The following is a 21,930-nucleotide window of genomic DNA, read 5'->3' as shown; positions in this document are numbered from 1 at the left end:
CTTGGAATATGTATCTCAGAACTCTTATCTGGGACAACAAAAAGCCATTAAACGCTAAAAATATTAATTACTACATAATTCTATCGAGTTTTGGAAGTAGACACAGATTAACAGCCTGGTTAACAAAGATTTGCTGCTGCATTACAACAATCTATAATAAACACCTAGTTTTTAAATCTTGGCACACCAGGAAAGACGTTGTTCAGCTCAAACCACACTTGTAGATGAGAGCTGTGAAATTTGATTCTAAATAAGAGTATCTACAGGCATCGATACAAAAAACTCAAATTCTATCAATACCTTTTAGTCACTCATTAAAGTCTCTGTTTAGAAATCCTTTTACACAGGAGCAATCAGCTCAACACTGTTTTGTTTTCAAATTACAAATTCACCAATGTTTGAGTGTATACGTCAAGGTACGTGTAAAGATTTACAACTCTAATCAAGAAATGGATATGGCACACAGTTTGGTAGATACTGGGGAAAATAAAACCCTTGGAAGCCTACAGCACTTCATTACTCTGCTATCAAGACACCTTTAGGCAAACTAAGTGTTCCATCCCTGTTTTCCTCATCTGCACAACAGGAGGAAAGCACTTTGATAGTGTCTAGCTTTTTTGGACCTGGGGTTTAATCTGTACGCCCCTTTTCACATAGGGGATTAACACCTTTTAGAGGCACGTCACATACAAGACGACAGACCCGTGCCTACCTGTGAGGAAGCACTGACACCGATCAGACTTGCACGCTGTCAGAGCCTTCAACTGCTTTTCTGCAAAAACTTGTCAAGTGTCAAACAGCTCCCCTTCCTCAAAGCGACATTTTTTCCAATTAAGGCATCACGTGAATTTTTCTTATTCAGTACAAGGAATTACACTCTAGACACTCACCTTCTCTCTCACGGTTTTTCTTCTAGATGAGTTTCATTATTTAATTCTGTTTTCTCTCTTTATGGCTTACAATAACTAGCTAGAACAGCCAACAAAATTCAGTGTGCATTCTTGACATGTCTTTTCATCTCTCAGAGGCTTCCTGTAGGTCTGCTCATACAACAGTCCAACCCATAGGAGCATTAAAAGAGTAACAACTTATGAGCTATGGGCACTGGATCACTGCTGCTGTCTCTAACTTCCTTTCTTGCTTCCTTGTTGCTCACCCTGCACAGTGCTGGAAGCAGACTGCAAAGAACAAACTACCACCCAGCTCAAGCAGTGGAGCTTCTTTATGAGCAGGTCATTAGCAAAAGTCTTAACTAGTTAAATTGGTGGTTTGATTAACATCCACTCCTTTGAAGCTCAGTGCAACAAGAGATGAGGCACTACATAAAAGCACCCAGAAACTATCCAACTTCAGCACGGGGGTGGGGGAAAAACTACACAGCAGTAACGCTTAACATTAGAAAAAGCAGTACACAAACACACATGTGAGGAGAATATTTAAAAGACTCAGATAAAAGAGTAAAATGCTTTAAAGTTTTGGAAAAGAGATATCCTATTAGAAGATCAGGATAAACATATCCTGCCAATCAAGAAGGCTCTAAGGATGCCCAGCAAAAAAAAAAAAAGCTAGAGAGATCAAATGGGAGGCTTTTCGAAGGATTTAAAACAAACAAACAAAAACCCAATCAAAAATCCCACACAAATCCACAGGGGCTGGGAAATAGCTTGCTGAAATCATGAAAGCTAAACCACTACAATGTTTTCACATACAGATCAAAAGGAAGACTTGAAATATTTGTGGCTACACAAATGATTAAATCAATAACCACGAGGGATACAGCAGGTTTCTCCACTCGAAGCAAAATATCCTTCAGGGATGCAACAAAAGCCTGCTACCAATCAAATAGCTTCCGATAGTCTAAAGGTGACTGATGAGTGGAAAGACTTCCACAGTACTGATAAAGTGGACAATAAACTGAAAAATAAACCTTCAAAAGTGCAAAGCAAGGCCCACAGGAAAACACTCATCATAGAGAAATAAAGATACACAAATTCATCATTTATTATAGTCACTCTCGAGATTCTGAAAACACTAGTTCAAGTCAGGCTGCAATCAGAAAGGAACGTGGCATTACATACAAACAAACCAGAAGACAGAAGTCAACCTATTACGTCAATATACCCACAGATCACGCCCCTCCTGAACACAAGATGTCCCTACAGCCAGTTCTGTTTTTCCTAAAAAGATAGGAACAAGTTAGGAGAACAAAGGACAGGATGAGATACGGCATGAGGTATCAGGAGCTGAAATCTAAAACATTATGATCAGAATAGGTAAAACAAGACATTTATCATTCAGAAACATTAAACCTCAGATACTTCATCTCTAGCACTAGCTGAACATAATTGAATAACACTTTACTCCCCAAACAAACAGTTCCAGACATTTTTGTGTCATAAAACCATCTGCTTCAGAGCTATACACACTGGGACAAAAAAAAAAAAAATAAGATTCATTGACACAGTCACACTTTGCCATCACAGAATTTGTATAATGGCATAACTTCTTTTCACTTAATTTCGAAAACAAAACCAGTGAACTGCTTACCTCTGGCTGAATTGCTTTAAATACAGGGACATCCATTAGTGTTATCTGACCCTGAAATAAAAAAAAAAGTATCTTAAGTTAAGCTCAAAATTAGCCTTGCATTCCATTAAGTTGCTATGCTGTACGAGCGCTGCATTTGTTCCATTTCCTTTTATTTCTTTCCTTTTTACTTTCCTTTTCCTTTCATTTTGTAGCTAATTTCAGAGGATTTGGTTCCTACCACAGAGCCGTCCTGCAAAACCAGAGAATAAAGTGCTTCTCACAAACAGCGAGAAATTATCCTCACAGGCATAATCCTGCACTCACGTATGCAAGTCACAGCTTAAATTCAGAAATATAAGAAGCCATCCAAGGAGCAAAGAACGAACTTCAGTTGTTCAAGGGCAATTTCTCTTCAAACTCTGAATCTTAGTTTAGGTGTTACACGATTCTATTGAAACAGCCCTAATACTACTGAATCAATACTAGGACCATATTTGTAAAACTAGGCTAAGTAGTTGTTCAGATGCACAGCAGCAGTTAGAATTAAAAACAGCCACCTCACTTCCAGCGATCAGAACTGGAAGTACCTTTTCATTCCATGACAGCTGTTTAGCTTCGGAAAGGATTATAGAGGAACCTACAGTCAAAGACCAGGTTTTGCTTTTTGAGACATATTCACAGAGCCTTATTTTAAGCATATGATTTAGGATTGCTGCCTGCCTATGTATCCAAAAGAAAGAGAGCATCTCTTTCAAAGAGTGTCAGGTAGCCCAGAAACACCGGTGCCCTCTGAGTTAGCCATCACAAATACTCTTTTAACAATGAAGCCAGGGACCTTACTCAGTTTCCTCAGAAGCAAGCTGCGCAGCTTTATTCCCATTTCCTGAAAACCAGTGGTTCCCCACTTACACACTGCTGTGCTCCAGGATTCTCACAAACTGCGGTTTCCATTGAATGCCCTTGTTGGGTTGCACAATAGCTTCTTGGATGAAGTCTGAAAGCGCAGAAGAATTTTAACTAGGATGCTCTAGTTGAAAGAAAGCAGGTGTAGAGAGATGCGCCTGCTCTAATGAGTCTCAACCCAAACAAAGTCATAAGTTGTGCCAAAGATGAGTGAATCTACGTTTTGTAGAAACCTTCTCGACTTCTGAATCTATTTTTAGATAAGAATTCTGGCAATCAAACATGACGACAAAAAAAAACATATATAAATCAGCCCAAGTCTCTGTAACCAACACACGGGACCCAACACCACAGACGGAACAAGTGCTTTACCAGTCTCCTCTGGACAAACCTTCTTGCCAGGGCTCTGCTCTAGTTGGCTGCTTATGCTTCCAAGCAATGATGTTTAGAGCTACATTAGATTTTTCTAGTCTTGGGCTAAAGCAAGAGTAAATCAGATGACTTTTAATGAATCCACACACTCAACTACAAAAAAGACAACACACGCTCCCAAACGTGCATGCCTGAACATCTTTGTAACAGTAAATCCTGTGCAAACTGACATAAACAAGACATTCTTGGCCCTGTAACATAAATACTCACATGTGATCTGAAGCATATGCCTGCTATTCATTAATACCCAGAAGCTAATTTTTAAGTTGGCATTTAAATAATCTCCAATCCTACTACTAAACGTGGTTTAACAAGCAACTGCATCAGCTGCAGCACCTGTCTTGACAGTACAAATTATACTGTATCTTAAAAGTTTAAATGAAGCCAAGGATATCAGATACATACTCCACTAATTTGTTTTAAGCAGCAGTGATTGCTAATAACAGAAAAATCAGGAACATAGGAGGTCAAAACACTCTATTCCCTTGCATCCGTAGCAACTACAGTAAAATATATACAATAAAATTTTGCCAAAACCAAGAGATGCCCTTCAAACTGAAAGCAACCTTGCTAACAGAAACAATTTTATTCTTTTATTAGGAGGCCTATGAAAAAAATTATTCTTGAGGGAATAAAAATGGTTTCTCTTCCTAAAATCAAAGACCCTTTCAGCATTGCAATGCAGAAATCTTCACATGAAGTCTTTTTTGAAGAGGGTTTTTTTATCTCACCACAAGAATACTGACAAGAAGAAGTCATTCTTAGCAAGGGAAAGGGACACATTTGTGAAATTGTGACCAGACAACATAAACTATTCCAGCTGTGGTTAACAAAGCTTTGCTTTTGAAGGACTTAGAACAACAACAGTGGTACTTCTTCGTGCTGTTTCCCACCTTTTCCTAACCTGAAAGGGAAAGGAGTAGGACACTGGGACATTGACAGGAGTTCCACCTTGCGAAGAGCCACAACACACCTGACCACACCCTGCTGCAGGTGAGGGCTGGATCTTCACATCACTCAGAGGGCTTTAGAAACTTCTAAACATGTCAGAGATATTCTGGGTTACATTACGCTGCACCTGGGTAAGCAAATACGGCTTAATTTTGACAATTTAATAGCATGTCCTCTTACTTCAGAGATCTACATACAAGGCTCTTTTTGAGGAAACAAATAGGGAAGGTGTGTCTTGTGGGCAAGACACCCAACAAGTAGAGGGAAGGAGATTTTTCAGCAAAAGCATGGTATTCAAGCCGGGGACAGGGAAAATCTAGCTACCCAACTTCTAGAGTTAAAGTGAACTTCAAGGTAATAACCATGATAACCTCAGGGAACACTTATGCTAGAAAGAGCCAAGGCAAAACTTTATTTATTTATTTCTATATCTTACGTAAAAATTTAAGATTATTAACTGAGCATTCCTAAGAAGAGGGTTTCCCAGTGAGGGCAGCACTCATCTAAACACAGAAGGTCAGTCTCTAGTCTCCTGTTTGCCTGCTGAAGTATACCAAACTTTCTCAGAAATGTGTTGTTTTAGGTAAATACACGTCTGAATGAGTGTATTGCTGTGCTTCCCAACAGGAGAAATAAGTAAGAAAACTGGATAGGGAAGGTGAAACCAAAGGAATGTGCACTTCAATAAAATTTGACGATACTATATATTAAAACACCCTTACAAAAGACCCGGGCGCTTCAATAGTTAGTAACATTTCAGCGCAAATCCTCCTCACTAAAACAAGATTACAAGACAGGACAAAAGTGAGTCAGACAACAGATTAATTGTTTTAACACTTAAAAATAAATATTGTCCTTCTTCCCAGCCCTTCAGAATTGGTCATATTAATCAACCTGAGCTGCCTTAGCTAAACTAGGACATTACTTACTTCAGTAGTGACTCCTAAACCAATAACTACTTCAAGACAGGGTCAATACCCACTATTTACGAAACAAAGACTGCAGTTATAACTTTGTACCAGAATTCACCCATCAAGACAAATGCAGACGTTTTAAATATGGCACGGCATATTAATACTGGGGGAAAAATGCACACACATGCCTAAGTTCAGAATTAATGTTCATTATTAAAAAGATTTTAAATTGCTATTAAGAACATTAGAATACAAAAAAGCAACTCTAATTACTAACAAAACCCAGTAAGCTTTAACAAAGAAGCTTCCTTCTTCTAACATCACAGTGGTGTCAGGCTGGGGTTTTTTTGTTGTTTGCTTTAGGTATCTTGATGCTTTCCATCTAAGAGCAATACCCTTCTTCAGTAACACTGCATTTCATTACTCCTTGTTCAAGAAACATCCCTCACCGGGGTTCTTTTTCTTAGAGAGCTTAAGAGTTCCATTATGAGTTCCAAGCACTTAAACAGTTCACAATTCAGAAGCGACTGATAGCTGAACACCTGATGGATAAGCAGCCATTAGGGTTTGTAGATACGGCAGTGCACCTCATAAGAGTTTAAAAATACCTCATTTCAAAAATTTTTTGTCAGTTAGCTTACTCATAGTTGTAAGTTTAACACTTAACTGAATTTTTACCATTTTAAGGGTGCTTGCTCACTGCTAAGTAAAAATAAAGCAAGTTGAAAGGCTGGCACTCTTAAGTAAGAGCATCTGAAAGGGCAAAACTTAGAAAATAATCCTATATTCATGTTAGATGCCATTGCTCAACTCTTACAAAAAAGTAACTTCTACCATGACCAAATCACGGGCAACTCGATCCCCAATAAACCAGCCACTAATTTGGTTCCTGCAGCAAAGACATACAATGCACTAACTTTTCTCATACCAGCTCCTTAGCCGCGCCAAAACAAATTCCTGGATAGCTCCCTCTCCTAAATGTGGTTTAATGCTCTAACACCCACCCCCCAAACTCTAAGCATTGACATCAATTGAAGCAAGCCAACCATAACCTCTCTGTTCTCTGAGCTGTCAGCTGCATATATTCTAATAACTAATAAGAATAAAATCACATATGTAATATAAACCCTTGACCTTATTCTCACTCATCATTTAAACAAGCATCTTGACTTCACAAAGACGGGGAAACTTGATCTCTTCTACCTTTCCAGAAGTCTGCTGAGTTCATTTACTAACTGAATAATACTTGTATTACCATTGTCCGGGGGTGGGGGGAAGGAAAGATTCCTGATTTAAGAAACAAATTAGAAAAATAGTAGCTATTTAAAGAATTTCTTCATTGTTCACACAATGAAAGAGCCAAATGGAAGTTGTGTGTCTAAGATTACCCTAGATACCAGATAACAGTTCCAGAATATCATTAGAAGAGGTATGCTTTTAATGTACAACTAATTACATTTCCCAGTGCTCAATCACAAAGCACCTTACAGGAGAAACCCATCTTTTAGGAACAGCGGATGACCATCTTGCAATTAAGACACTGGAATGGGAGTGGGGAGGTTACTTTGTACCCTCCAGTACAGTCATGGCAGCTCTTCCGTGGAGCTGAACGGCCTTGGCTAGGGACAGTCCCCAACAAAATACTTCAGCACTCCTGTGTGTTGAGATGTTGGGCTTGTTAACGAGTTCTTCAAAATACTCAACTTATTAACATACAGCTGCATCTACAGTCAAAGAGATTCACTCCTCTTCTCAGGCAAAGTTGTCAGGCTAGAAATTAAGCCTCACGTTTCTTTCTGCTTCTTTGAGGAATACAGAGAAGCTCAATGAAGTGAAATTTTAAAATACACCCCAATTTCTTCTCTCTCCTCCACAACACATGTGGATCACCCTCCTTCAGAACTCTGTAGCTGGATTAAATGCCACTGCATTGAGCTCCTCTCCATGCCCATCAATACGAAAGTTCCCATGTGATCTGGACTATAACACCAGCTTTCTACTCTCCAGCTGTTCTCAAGCATGAACTCCTCGTCAGGCTACTTGCTGAACAAGTTTTCCTGCCATGTACCTACTGTGAGGACAGCACACTGCCCGTAAGGCTCCTGGACAGAGACTCTCATTGTGAAAAGAAAAACTAAGCTTCTGTCTGAAATGCAAAAATTGAAATGCCTACACTTCGCTTACTGAAGAACACTGCCATAATCTGACTCTCCTCGAAGCCACGTTGGTTCAAGCAGCACTTCATAAATTGTTCCTTAATCTGAATTTTTAGAAGGAATTATATTTAAGCCTTCCAACTGAGCTTAGCACTGTCTCACCGGGCTGTCAGAATCATTTTCATCACCGAAAAAATAGCTAAGCCTCTGTTAAGCACTGCATCGCAGGAGAATAATTCTGCTGTCCAAAAAGAACGCTGCGGGATTAAAATTCCTGTGTTGAAACGCTACTTGTTTTCTCACAAACTCTGCTCCAGAACTTTTATCGCTAATAGCTCCTCCACACGCTACAATAAAGTTGCTTCTTGCTCTCACCGGGAGCGTGCTTACTCTCTAGCATTCTTCTTAAAATAAAGCTAACGGGGAACACACCAGCAGAAGCCTTTTTCACCAAGAGCTCCTAGGGTCCAGTCCTCCGCTTCGTAGAAGCTGCTTTCAGATGCAGCAGACAGACTCGCCTCAAACTCCCCAGTCCACCAACAATCACCCCCAGGAGAGACCAAAACCAGCACTGCTGCCAGGAACTGGGTCACACAAACCACACCAGTTGCTGCGCAGGAGTTTGCAGAGGGGACTGTGAATCTGCCAGTCTTGCACCAGAGAAACTTCTCCTGGGGACAACCCCAGGCCAGTTTAAGTTATTTTGTTATGTTTTTTATTATGTCAAAGGGGCATAAATTGTGTTTGTTGAACAACATACACCAAGACCTATTTCTGTACTTTTATTATATATGCGATGCAGTTCCAGAACTCGAGTTCTGCTTCCTTTACAAAACACGCTCTCATACTCCTTTTTCAGATATAGATAACTAGATATTTAACTGTCATAAGAAGCCTCTGAGAAAAAAATCCTTTTTTCACCCTAATACTTTTAAAACAAAGTTTGTATATGGTTTTTAAATTAAGCAATATTCTTTTTCTCCAAATATCCATTGGACAAATCTTAACTGGAACCAAAAATAACAGAAATACACATACATCTTAATGTAAACTTACTTCATAGTACTTCCAGAGTCTAGGCAAAGAATAAAGAATCCTTCTCAGATAACTAGGTGGAAAAAAAAAAGCAATGGATTTATACAGCTGTGCTTCCCCTAATTCTACCTCAAATATTTACACCACCGCGGCTAAGTTGAAGTATAAAATGGAAAAGTGAGTTCAAAAAGTAATAAACAGTCAAATAATTAAACAGTAGCAGTCTAAGGAATTCAAATTTACTGTAAAGCAAAAAATAAATATTTCTTCAACCTGAGGTTTGTCAGCATCTTAATTTGGAGCTCCTGTCCCCAAAGCATGCTCCCTTTTCCTTCCAGTATCGCCAAGTCCCCCTTTCTACTGCCACTGTACCAGGAACATATCCCTGCCCCACAAATTGTGCCCTGTGCACTCAAAACCACACTTCCCCCTGCCATGAAAATGGACAGCATTCATGGCAACTGCGTCTGCCCTGTACACACACAACGGCTCCCTCGGCAGGGCCAGACACCAGTGGGGAATCCTGGCACCAACTTGCTTTGTGGCTTCGCCGTTTAATGAAGAAGTGAACAGTGATCAGCCTAAAAGCAGGTATTTAAACCAGAGACAGTCTCCTCATTAGTTACAGCTAGAAAGCTGTCTGTAAAAGCCTTAGCAGAAAGCAAACGGGTTCCATTTCACAGTCATTGAATGGGATTCTTTTTTCCCAAAATTTATGAAGCATGCAGGCATTCAATATAATCCCTGCAAACTTTGTTTCGGGTAAGCCGCAAGGGGATAGAGAAAACTAAAAATTTGCAACAGCTGTTCCTGGAGATCTCACCTGTTCCAGCTGTAACTTGGCCCTTTCTAAAGGAGATTTCAACCTGACAGAGTTTAGCAAATCCAGTTAGTAACAACTCATACATGGCAGCAATAATTTCCATTACTGTTCAAACTAGACTTCTTGAAGGGCAGGAGTAATGGCTCCAGAGAGCTAGCACGAGGCCGAACAAAGAACCATTACATGAAACAGCACAGGACTGTGCATTCAGGATAGCATTAGGTGATTGCCAAAGCAAAGAACGTGGAAATAAAATCACCAGAATTACTTACACTTTGGCTTCTCTTCGGCTTGGTAGGCATCCTGTTGAAGATACAGGATTAGCTTTTGTAGCCCAATTTCTCTCTTACCCACTGACTAAAGAGATCAAATTTTGAAATAACAATGCCTCTAACACAGGAGGAATTAAAGACGCCTCCGTATCTCACATTGGTACTGAAAGCACTAGCACTAATCCTATTTCAAGTACCTTTCAAACTTTATTATCTGCCAGGTTTTCCTCTTCCAGTATAATGCTAGTTGCTCCATCTGTACATTTGATCAAAATGAAACACAACTTACAAGGTACAGGATGAGACTTCCCAATGCTGATCTTGATGTTATCAGTTAACCCACATCTTTATCCTACCTGTGCACAAGAATTCTTCTTCATTTGAGCCAAGGTTTCCCAAGTAGCTCTTGTGCACCAACTTGCTTTTACTGCCATTTTACTGGCTTTATCACATTCTCTTTTCTCTCCATGAATAAGGTACTGACTCAGCCCACAAATTATTTCCCCAGGTGACCACTTCAAAAAACAGTATTCACACTGCAGCTGGTAACAGAAGTCAGCCTTCGCTAAGTCACAGATGTCAGCAGTCTGCACTGCATCCGTTTTACAAGAAACACCACTAAGCTAGAAGATTTCCCCTACTTTGAAAAAGCAATTGGTACCACATCCATGTCCAGCCTGAGGGGTACATACCCACTATTTTAATGATAACCTTACTAACACAGTTTTGTATTCTCATCAGCGCTGGCATCCTCACTAGCTTGGCTGCACTGCATCCCTCTCTGCTTGTCTTCACATTAGCACTGAAATCCAGATGAAGACTTTATACTTCTCTGTTATGGTAGGACTGAAACCAGGGAGAATAAGGAAATGGCCAATAAAATAAAAACAAGTGTAAGAGTCAAAGGTGCTTTTCCTCCAAGGTACCCAGGGTTTTGGCAGATTTACTTATTTCTACAACCTTCAGCAAGAAGGATCAGAAAAAGACAGTATTCAAAGCAAGCAAGCCCTACTGGAAAAGCAGATAGACTTGCCTGAGGAAACAAACATTAAGGAAGAAGTACAGCTGTGTACAGAAACAAGGAAAAAGAAATGACATTAAATATAACCTTGCCAAAGGGCCAACCCCAGACTAAGGGTAACTTTGCTCAATTGTTCAGAATTCAGATACTTCAGATCCATTTCCAACAAATGAAACCTGATGTGAAGAACTAGATACTTCAAAAGAGAGAAGGCTAAAAGTAAAGATGTTTTCTTTTGGGGAACTGAGAAAACATAAGAAATACGCTAGGTGGTATAAACCAAAAATATGTAATTGTAACGTGAAATTTTTAATTGAAAGATTCTTGCTTGAGTGGAACTCTACTCAGTTTAAGGAATAATATGAAAAGAGTAAAACCACTGGATTTTAATAAAGATTTTTATCTAGCCAAGATTTATCAAGTAGGTAGCATTTAAAACACACATGAAAGCATAAAGTTTCCACACAGGAGAGATGAGGATTATGAGCAAAAGTTAGGAAAATTGATACAAGGCAAAGCACCTGTATACATTTTGCTGTCCCAGGGAGTGACAGCAACTTCACAAAGACTGAGTGATCTACTCTGCCACTTAACATCAGCCACCACTGACTAAACTGCTGAGCCATTCAAAGGAACTTGTAGCTATACTTGCCTGAATGTATAATTCCACTTGAAATCATGTCCCTTGCCCCAAATTCCCCCAGTACTGAGGTTTCCTTTATGTAGAGAAATCCTAAGATAAAACTGAAAGGACAGCCAGCTCCAAAAACACCTTCCCATGAAAAACAGGAGATTCATTGCCCAGCTGTTCCTGACCATGGAACAAGGAAGAGGCCTTGACTACTGGATTTAACCTAAGTCAGGAATAAATCCCATTAACTATCCAAGAAGAGTTTAATGCCTAAGTACTGCTTATCATAATCCAGATGCTTTAAATTTTTTAAGTGCTCATTAAAATCAATTTAGCCATTAATAATTAACAGAAATAGTTATTAATTATTAAAATATAGAACAAAGTAAAGGAAATATTTTGTGATACTACCACGTATTGATAATCTTCTCAGGATAACTCATCACCAAACTGTATTGATAATTCAAGCGATGAGCAAGAACAGTATCTTGTTAGTTGTCTTTCTAGTAACACACTCAAATCACTTAACTAGAGGGGCCACCTGACTTCTTAACCTCTACAAGGTAAAACCAGAACAAAACAAATCACCTTGTGTTTTGGATAAATGCTTTTACACATTTGTTCTTGGGGATGCAGGATATCCAACTCATTGTTTTGTACCATTGCACCCAGAAAAAAAAACCACTCCTTAGGTGTAAGAATTAACAGGAGTTAAACATTAAAGCACCTCCAAAAAAATACAAATACAGGTGTAATACGTTCTTTCAATGAAAATATGTATGTCAGAAATAAGCTGCATCACGTATATTTACGAAGCTTTGGTGTAAATTACACACAAGAGTGTGAGAAATGCCTGGATAGTACAGCCCAAAACAATCCCTTAACAGTGAACAGAATGTGGACAATAAAGAACTAAAGCACACGATCCATTTTTGAAACCCATGGACAACAGAAGTTAAGGCGAAAACATGCATGGATGGGGAAGCAGAGGGAAAATTGCCGAGAAGATTCACACACAAAGTAACAAGCCACTTGCGTTGCTTACCGCATATTCTTCTGGTGTGACTTTTAGAACATCAAATACCACTGCATCAAAGCTCTTCTTCAGTTCAGCTGAACCTTTGTCACTCAAGGATTCAGAGCTGCTACTCTTCTGCAAAAATACAAACAAAAACATTGGTGATATTTGGCTTCTCTACACTTTTTTTGGTTTTACACTCCCAAGAGCAAAATTTCTGTTCAAACATCACTATTCACAGAAGTTTTCTATTGGGAAAACTATGAATTAGGAGTCAGTCACTGGACAGGCTTTCTCCTGACAAAGACATCTAAAATAAAGGACGTGCAAACTGACTTCAATGGATATCAAAACTGCTCCTCAAAACACACGTCACATTTCAATGTGTAAATAAACTGCAATTTTGTTGACGGGACAGGTAACAATAGAGTCACACTGAGTTCCAAACAAAAAAAATACCACTACAGAGAGGAAAAAGACAAGGTCTGCCCCAAAAGGAATAGTTAACATCAAAGAACAGTATCAATCTCTTCCTGCTTCTCTTAGCAGCTTTAAAACTTAACAGGTTTACACTGTGAGCTACATGTGCATTCCTGCTGAAGACACTTAGTATTAGCAATATTTTTTTAGAAAATGCTAGTAATTCACACTTGCAAAAAATACAAGAACCTAGAATACTATTCTGTGAATCTTTATCAGAAGTAAAGATTTAGCTTCCCTGCAAAATAAAAATACGGTTCAAAAAAATGAACACTTGGTATTAAATCAACACTCCATACTGCTTTCATAAGTTTCACATATTGTTTTCATACGCTTTATATGAAAACAATACATCTATGCCCTGAGTATTCACTTCCTCTAGTACGCAGAGGCAAATCTAGATTCTGTTCAGTCCTTACAAGAAAGAAAGGGTTTTTAACATCCAGATGTTCCATCTGGATGTATGCTTCACATCTGAGCCCAAGCATACTTATTTCAGAAATGTGCACACAGCACACGATCTCTGCTGCCCCACATTCTCCCCTGAAGACCTGAAAGGTCACGCTTCGTGCTCCTTAGTTCCTTCTCACCTTCGGAAACCTGGCATAAAGCAAGCTCTCGACTAAAAATGAAGAAAGAAGATGAGATACATGGACAAAATCATCACAAAGGACTACAGGTACTACAGACAGCAAGTGTATCAGGTTTAACTCCTCTTCTCCAGCAAACAGCAGGCTTGCCTAAAGACAGTATGGCACCAGCACACTTCTGCAACAGCAAGCCTTGACACAAGTGGTAACAGAGATCCTACCACCGCCTACCACATCATGAAGGCACTTTCACAGCCTGCATAACCGTACTGCCAGCATTAAAGGTTTTCAAGACCATGGATACGGGTCATTTTTAAAACACACGCATGAACAAGCACTTCACCAGCTCAGTTCTTGGGGAAGCCAAACTTTAGCACTGCTCCACTGTGCTCTCAGTAGCACCTGCATCGTGTCAGCTGATGCCGAGGCAGGAGGGAAGATGGCACACAGTCACTAGTGCTGGTAAATAGTTCTACTGAGCTGATGTTTTCTCCTGAAAATACTACAAGTGGTTCAGAGGCACCTATATGTTTTGATTTTGTCTTGTCACTCACAGAAACAGGAACATTTGAACTCCTAGAGAATCCAGACAGCTGAAAAACTCCTGTCCATTGTAAGCACTTCTGTTATAAGGACATATAAAGAAAATACACACTCTTTTAATAATCGAGTCTGGGTTTAGTTATGTTCTTCTAACAGCACCACCTCTCTGAAAAACCTAACTTTGCAAACACCACCAAAATCTGCAAACCAGACAGGCATCTTCAGTAACCAACACACAGAAACATTTTAGTTACAAGTCCTCCATCGTCTCATTAGATAGGAAAAAACCCCAAACTCATCACATATCACTTGCTCAAAGTAAACTTGTGTAAATCTCCCAAAATACATTGCACTCAACATTATCAGACATCATGTAAACACTCATTACTCTTGTTGAGTAAAAAGAGAACTTTCCTACAGCACATTTGTCAGCTGCAAGCCGGCAAACGGCCAATCGACTCATAATACAATAAAGGGAAGTACAAGAATCCGTATTAAAAAAATACTGGTCTGGGAGACTGATGCCAACTTTCTTGTTTAAATCTTGACAATAGGTGTGAAATTGTGCTGGAGATTATTTGATTCCTTTTGCTAACACAACACTCTAGCTTTCCTTTCCCCTTGTTTCCAGTACTTTCCATTTCCATATGCCCGTGGAAGCGCACACATGCAGCTCTGCTATCAAAACACACGTGTAAATATATAAAACAAAACACCTTTGGTATGGTCCAAAGATTCATTCGAGGAAACAACCGCTTTTAGGACCTTTTGGCTCTCACCACTACTGACTCTGCAGTGTTCTTGAGTACTTTGTCTTTTAAACAAAAGAACCAAAGAAAAAAGACAAATTGAAATCCACAAAAGCAAAACCATGCTTCTAACTGTGGCAAAAGCAATAAAAATAATACGCATTGACAATAATGTAACCCTGGGCAGAAAGCTTAGGTCAGCATTGTCCATCTGCACAAGCCAAGAACGTATTTAGTTCCACTAGAGAAGACAGACAGTGTGTCTGGAAAGATGACTCAGACACTGAAGGCAGATTTTCACTTCCCTGCATCCCAGTACTACAAGGCAATAACAAAACAAAAACAACCCCAAACCACCAATCCAACAAAAACTTGAAGAAGGAGTAATTTGCAAGTCTTCTGAACAATAACAAAAAAACTCAGATCTTATAAATTCTCCAACACTGTTAAGAATTTAGGAATCCATCACAAGTCTCATAAGCTCCTCGTGTCATCCTAGCAAAAAGTGAAGGAGTTCTGGCGCTAACTTCACCCTGCCTCTTTTCCTTAACAAACAGATGACAAATGGAGAACTCTGTTAACTTCAGGCTCGAAGGCGGCAGCCCAGAGGCCAGTCTCCATTATCTGGCTCAGGCACAGGCTCTTAACTCACAAGCTCTTCACTTACAGAGGGCAGAAACTTTGTTGGACGGGAGGGGACCCACACCAGTGCCTGAATGTGGTCCAAGGGAGAAGGGGAGCATCCTTACTTCATTATTACTGTTGTCAGACCACCTCGACACACATATGTATCTGTCAAAGAAAAGAATGTTTCCCACAGGCTTTGCCAGCCCAGCTTGTTGCACTAGGAGCATCTATTGATGTTAAAAGTTGAAAAGAAAAGCTTCCTTGTCTAGCAGTGATGGAAGAGACCATAAAAAAGGCAGCTTTGGCTAGGGCAAGGCTATAAATGTTAGCTCATGCTTTATTTTGGTATACAAAGTTCAGAACAGAGTTACTTACATCTAAACAGGGGCATATGAAAGCAAGACACAAATCAAGAACCTGATGAATGAGATCAGTTAAAAAACCCCACTTTTTGGTGCATTTAGAAAAAATGGAGTACTTATGATCTTAAGTCTACAGGACACGAGTTTTGAAATCCTTACCTCTGAAGCAGTAGCCGCAATATTAATACTGCTTGCCTGTCCGTTCATTAGGTCCATACTGCCCACACCATCAATCTTCAGCCCTACATTTACAGTAGCAGGATCATCTCCAAGGCAACTGAATAACCATACCTACAAAGAGCAAAACGTCATCAGTTTTAAACAAGACTCAGTATCTAAAATTCATTACAAAAATAAAGTACTTCCAAAACAGCTGTATCACATTGGGGCCCAAACTTTAAGTTCGCTCCATAAAACAAACACCTGAAGGTTCCATTGCAATCCATTACTTACTGGATGTACAGGCTTCCATACTCTTTTCAATACTATTTTCTATATACCAAGTATCAAATGTGTGCATTAACCCTAACTAAAAGTTCGTCCTGCAGCATCATTTCATGTATTCTCCTCTGATTACCAACTTTAAGAAGTATATCCCAGATGTTAACTCTATTACATATCTACTATAAGAAGTTATCCAATAGCTTCTTATCTTAAACACCTATTCACCAGCTTCAAGTGGAAATTCCCACACAAAAAGCAGTTTAAGAGTACAAGTGGAATTCACACTTTTCTCCATAACAAAAAAAAAAAAATCCAAGCCACACATAAAGGAAAACTTCACACACTAAGTCTTAACCCATCCTCAGAAGAACAGTATTACTTTTACTTTTCATTTCTACAAAGGCTGCAAAGAAATGGAAACCTTTGGCATCCACTACAAAAGCTTTAGTAATAGTAGTAAAAATAATAGTAATAGTAATTTAGTAATACAAAAACTATAAAGACTATCCAATAATCATGTGTCAGAGAATAAAAATCGGTTTGGGCTTAAATTTCATGAGATGTTAGTGCCCTCTAGTGTGAAAATGATTATAAACAAGTTTTTATAGGTGTATTTTTATAACTAGCGTGACTGATACCAAAATTACTGCTTATGAAATTCACTTTCGATATACAGTTGTACTCGGAATTATTACACAGCCTGCAAATAGATGGAGAAGGTAAGTAGCAGCTAACTGAGCAATACCACATGAAAAGACAGCATCTCATGCTTAAGACTTCTACATAATGAAATAAATAAAATAAACTAATTCAGAAAGCTCTTTCTCCTCAGGATTTAAACCAAGTATGTCAGACAACAAGCCTGGAAGGCAAGAAACCGCAATATTTAATTAATAAAATATCCTCAAGAGAAGCAGCAGCTTTAAAGTGTTGTTGCAGGAACACCATACAGGAAGGAGAGCGACTGAAAGAACCACGCTCAAACCTCAGCCAAAAGCTACAGCTTCTAGGTATTTTGGGGTACTTGCAGTCCCCATCTGACCTACACTGAGTTGTACTTCTGCCGTTCAGAAGTCATTTACGTGCTACTCTTTTCTGGTTTGTTTTTTTTTTAACAAAATCTCATGGGACTGTATCATTCACAGGGCAGAAGACGCTACCTCTCACTTCAACATTACACTCCCAGCTCATAGGCTATAATTGTGTATATAACTGCACTCAGATTTTAGCTGGTATTATACCAACAGACCATACGAAGGGAAAACCCACATTATCTTTGGCTTGCTAGTGTCACTGCTGTCCTGTCCTTTCCTATCCCAACCACCCTTCAGATGCCTCGTGTAGAGTATTTCCAAGCGCTCTGCTCCCCAGTACCTGTTTCCTACAGCCTTTTCACTTAGGAAAGAAAACCAACTAATGTGTTCTAATTCTCACTTGTGTAGTGACAGCAGACGACAGAGGTATCACACCTCCAAAACCAGTTTCAATTTCTCCATGTGTTCAAAGTGTACTCTTGTCCCAATTTAATCATCATCCCTGCTGAAAAAAACTGCCCTTTAAAAATGTGGGGGTTTTTTGGTTTTTTTGACTACTGTAATTATAAAGAAAAATCAATACTTTGCCCAACTTTATCATGCTACATGGTCCATAATTGTATCATACAAAACCAATCTTAAACTACAAGTTATATATTTGACCCTTGTCTCACATACACTTCAGGTGTTCACCCTCCCCCTTACTAATGGGGAGTGACACTGAGGAAAACTAGAGTAGAGCCCTTTCTGACCAAGGAAAAAGTAAAAACTGAAGTTTGAAGTCTTGTGGAGGATTTGGATTGTGCTATTTTCAAGAAATCAAGCGTACCAGAGAAGCCTATGAAGTTTGCAGAGCAGCCTCAGATATACACGAGCCAAGCAGCTCCTCTGTAAGCCACAGAGTTAAAGACCAGTTCCCCCATCACTGGTCTCACATAACACATATCCACCCGTGACAAGCCCAAGCAACTTCTCCCCGTTTCCTAACGCACTCTCTCAAGCCTTATCCTCAACACCATAACGCAACAGCTCCTGTTTGCTACCTGTTGCCTAAGCTACTCTGAGCTCTGTTTGCATCTGCCCACCCATTCCGAATGCCAGACAGACGGCACTTATTCCTGTTCCGTCCAAACACTGTGCGTCTCATCCACCTAGCAGCAGGCTAAATGGGACTGGTGAGCCTAGACACCACGTGTCAGACTTTCTACCTCAGAGGATTGTACCTGCAGGGTGCAACCGAGACACACATGGATCCAGGTTTTGCTTTGCTACCTGGTTACTCACTACAACGAAACTGTGAGAATTCCACCCCTTATGGCTGAAATCGGCCACCACACCGAGAAGAGACTCCCATGAGGCATGGAAAATAAAAGAAAATCACTTAGAAAAGCCTGACAAGCAAAAGAAATCAATTACAAAATACAACATCTGCCAGGCAGGCTGCATCATAACAAAGCTGTCCACACTATGTTAATTTTGTACCCACTGCTGCATTACAACAGCATGTTTGAATACATTTGTACTCTTTCCCCACTTGGTGGAGATGGAATAAGGAGCAGAATTAGCATTGAACTGCTATAATCTGGAATTTACCAACTTTAAAGTTCCAGAATTCACAACATTAAAAAAAAAAAAAAAATCTGCATTAGACATGAGAATATCACCAGTCCTACAACAATGAGAAGTCACAGCAACAGCTTCAGTCAGTGTATTGTTTAAGGCAGACATTGAACAAAACCTAACACTGGAATAAGTAAATCATTTGCTTGTCACACAATCCTTCTGCTCAACACCAAAATAAGGAGTAAATGGCAATATCAGAGAGATAACAGCTCCCAGCAGCGTAGCTGGATACGCAGAGTGGCTGTTGTCACGCTGCAATAGTGAGTCACACATTGGTTTTCACTGCGTGCCCTGTGTATCCAATTACAACAACTGAATTACACTGAGTAATTTGAACTTCCAGTCTGTTCCTCTTCATCAATTCAACAAATGCCTTTGTGCTCAGAAATCCATTAAATGTGGAACCGAAAATGTCTTACATGATGCAAAAAATACTTAACCATGTGCTTATGCCAGCCTGAAGCCTGAAGACACTACCTACCTTTTCATGCCATGCACACAGTACAGTAAAAAGCCAACTAAACATATTGATAAAAATATTCATCACAGCCAAAGAATGAAAATGTCTAGACTAAGCAGCGTCTGCTGGCTCCAGTGACTGCGTTTTTCTGCAGATTCACACAAGGCTGTATTTAATGATCATTCCATCACAGTGACTGACCTATACACCCCCAAATGGAAGGCGGCTCGGTGGAGAGAAGGGCAATGCGTCCATGAAGCTTGGAGTAACGCAGGGTGTGACTGACCGCAGCTGTTGCAAAGAAGCTGCCTTTATCTCAGCACAAAGGGGACCAGAGGGTGGCCTTTGTTTTAGATAAGCAGCTCTGTCAGTTGAGTAGATCATCTGACTGTATTGCAGTCCAGTGAATTAAACAGCAGTGCAAATGTCTCTCCCCGAGTTCATTCAAAAGCGAATGTCTCCCCCAGTTCACTAGCGAGTAGGTGGCTCAGCTCAGAGCAGGCAAACTAAACTAACAAAGGAGTCTCCAAGAGAGTGACAGGCTTGAGCTGGCTTCAACCCACATATTCCTTCCTGGTGACCCAGCAGCGTGATGGTGAGCACACTCTAGAGACCAGTAAGGGCGATCACACTGGTGTCATGCTGGAACATGATGTTGCAATTGCTGTATTTTGCTAAGAATAAATGGCATCTGTATTATTATTTCAGTATATTTTGTATCACTTCGCTAAATCGAAAATCCTGTATAACAAACTATCTTCAGATAACTAAATTTAGTATTTAATTTAATATACCCTCCATGCGTGGAATATCTAGAAGAACCTGCCCAGAGAGTTTTTTACTCAGCTAAGTGTGAATCACTTCCACAGGAAAAAAACAGGGATATTCTTGTCTTAGGTTGAATCAAATAGATCTCCAAAATATACTGAGCAAGCAGCATTTTAAAAGAGAACGCTAAGATTACATTAAAAACTTCCTGTCCTTAACAGTACAAAAGTTTTAAGGAAACACAGCCACAGCACAATTTTATGAATGACTCAGGAGTCACAATGACCAAGATCCTCCTTGTTTGTATTCACAATGTCCGCTCAAAATGTCATTTGTTTTGATCACAGACCCCCACAAAGAAAACAGAAGCGCATTGCATGGATTAATGACCAAATCTGAACGCGAAGCCACCACCAGGCTTTGGGGACTCAAGCACGGTAAGAACCAGGAGACTGGTTCAAAGATCAACCTGAGCTCTTGACCTTGTACAAACCCTCACTTCTATTCTGACAACAGTACAGAAAGGCTATTTGTTTCTCAACAAGAAATAGAAATGCATTGGGCTGTGCTGAATCTGCACTCCCCCATGCACAGTACACCCTAGCATGGAAACACGCCTGAAGATCAGAAGAAAGCTTAGTGCCTAAAAGGGAAAAAAAACCCAAACCAAGCGCAAACCTACAAACCAAAACACGCTGAAATATGAAAAACATCCCAAACCAAAACAACACACACACACGAACGCCCCACAATTAAGCAGAAAGTCATCAAAGAACAGGCAACAGGACAAAGAATGTCCATCCAACTGTGAAAGATTTTCTCAAGTCAAATCGAAGTGCAACTTCCAAACTCTGTTCTTCAGCTTTACACTTGACCCGCCAAAACTAGAACACACAACTAGGTTACTGGGCTGTAAGAATAAAGATAGTGTGAACACTGCATTAAAAATGAAAGCCACCTAAACACATGCTTTAAATTCAGTTTTCAGTGAGCACGATAATACTAAGAGGTAATACAAAATAGCAAAACTGATAAAAACAAACTTCCACAATGGAGACGAAATAAAAGCTCAAGCAACTTAATACAATGTCATTCTCCTGCAGGAAATATATGACTGAAGATAAACTCCAAATACAAACTTTCACACACTATGAAGTCTCCAAATGAACGAATCTAGGCAAAGCTGCCACTAGTGAAGAGTGAGATAACAGGCATGAGTAGAAACACGCACAAAGTAGAGACACGGCAAAAACAGAGACAGAGGAGCATAATATTAAGAGTAGTAAGAGATTACTAACAGCTATTAAATGTGCAACACCAGTACAAATACCAAAATGATAAAAACATTGGAAATATAGGAACGCAACATAATAGAAGTCAGACAGAACTAGCTGATGGACAGAAGAATGAGAAATGAAAGTTAATCGCTAGAGGATCTTTTGCATTGATGCCTGTAAAACTCCTGCTACAAATTTCAGCACATCAGTTGGAAGTGACTGCCACTGATGCCATAAGCATTAAGTAGCCACAGAAGATCAAGACATTCGCAATTACAGAAAAATCCT

The 21,930-nt window shown here is 39.6% G+C and overlaps 1 protein-coding gene across 3 annotated transcripts in view; it reads right to left on the bottom strand.

Moving 5' to 3' along the window:
- The window catches only part of RALGPS2 (Ral GEF with PH domain and SH3 binding motif 2), a 115,774-nt gene that overhangs the window by 74,841 nt on the left and 19,003 nt on the right, over positions 1-21,930 (bottom strand). For all 3 annotated transcript variants that reach the window (XM_069862638.1, XM_069862637.1, XM_069862639.1), the window contains exons 2-4: positions 16,196-16,327; positions 12,713-12,820; positions 2,548-2,598 (exon numbers count right to left, since the gene is read on the bottom strand). In XM_069862638.1, the coding sequence (XP_069718739.1) occupies positions 2,548-2,598; positions 12,713-12,820; positions 16,196-16,252 (216 nt within the window). In that variant the 5' untranslated portion in view covers positions 16,253-16,327. The remainder of the gene's footprint in view (positions 1-2,547; positions 2,599-12,712; positions 12,821-16,195; positions 16,328-21,930) is intronic.

Source organism: Phaenicophaeus curvirostris, chromosome 8 (assembly GCF_032191515.1).
Source record: "Phaenicophaeus curvirostris isolate KB17595 chromosome 8, BPBGC_Pcur_1.0, whole genome shotgun sequence".
Lineage (NCBI taxonomy): Eukaryota > Metazoa > Chordata > Aves > Cuculiformes > Cuculidae > Phaenicophaeus > Phaenicophaeus curvirostris.
Note: the sequence above shows the minus strand (reverse complement) of the source record. Positions and strands in the feature narration are given on the sequence as shown.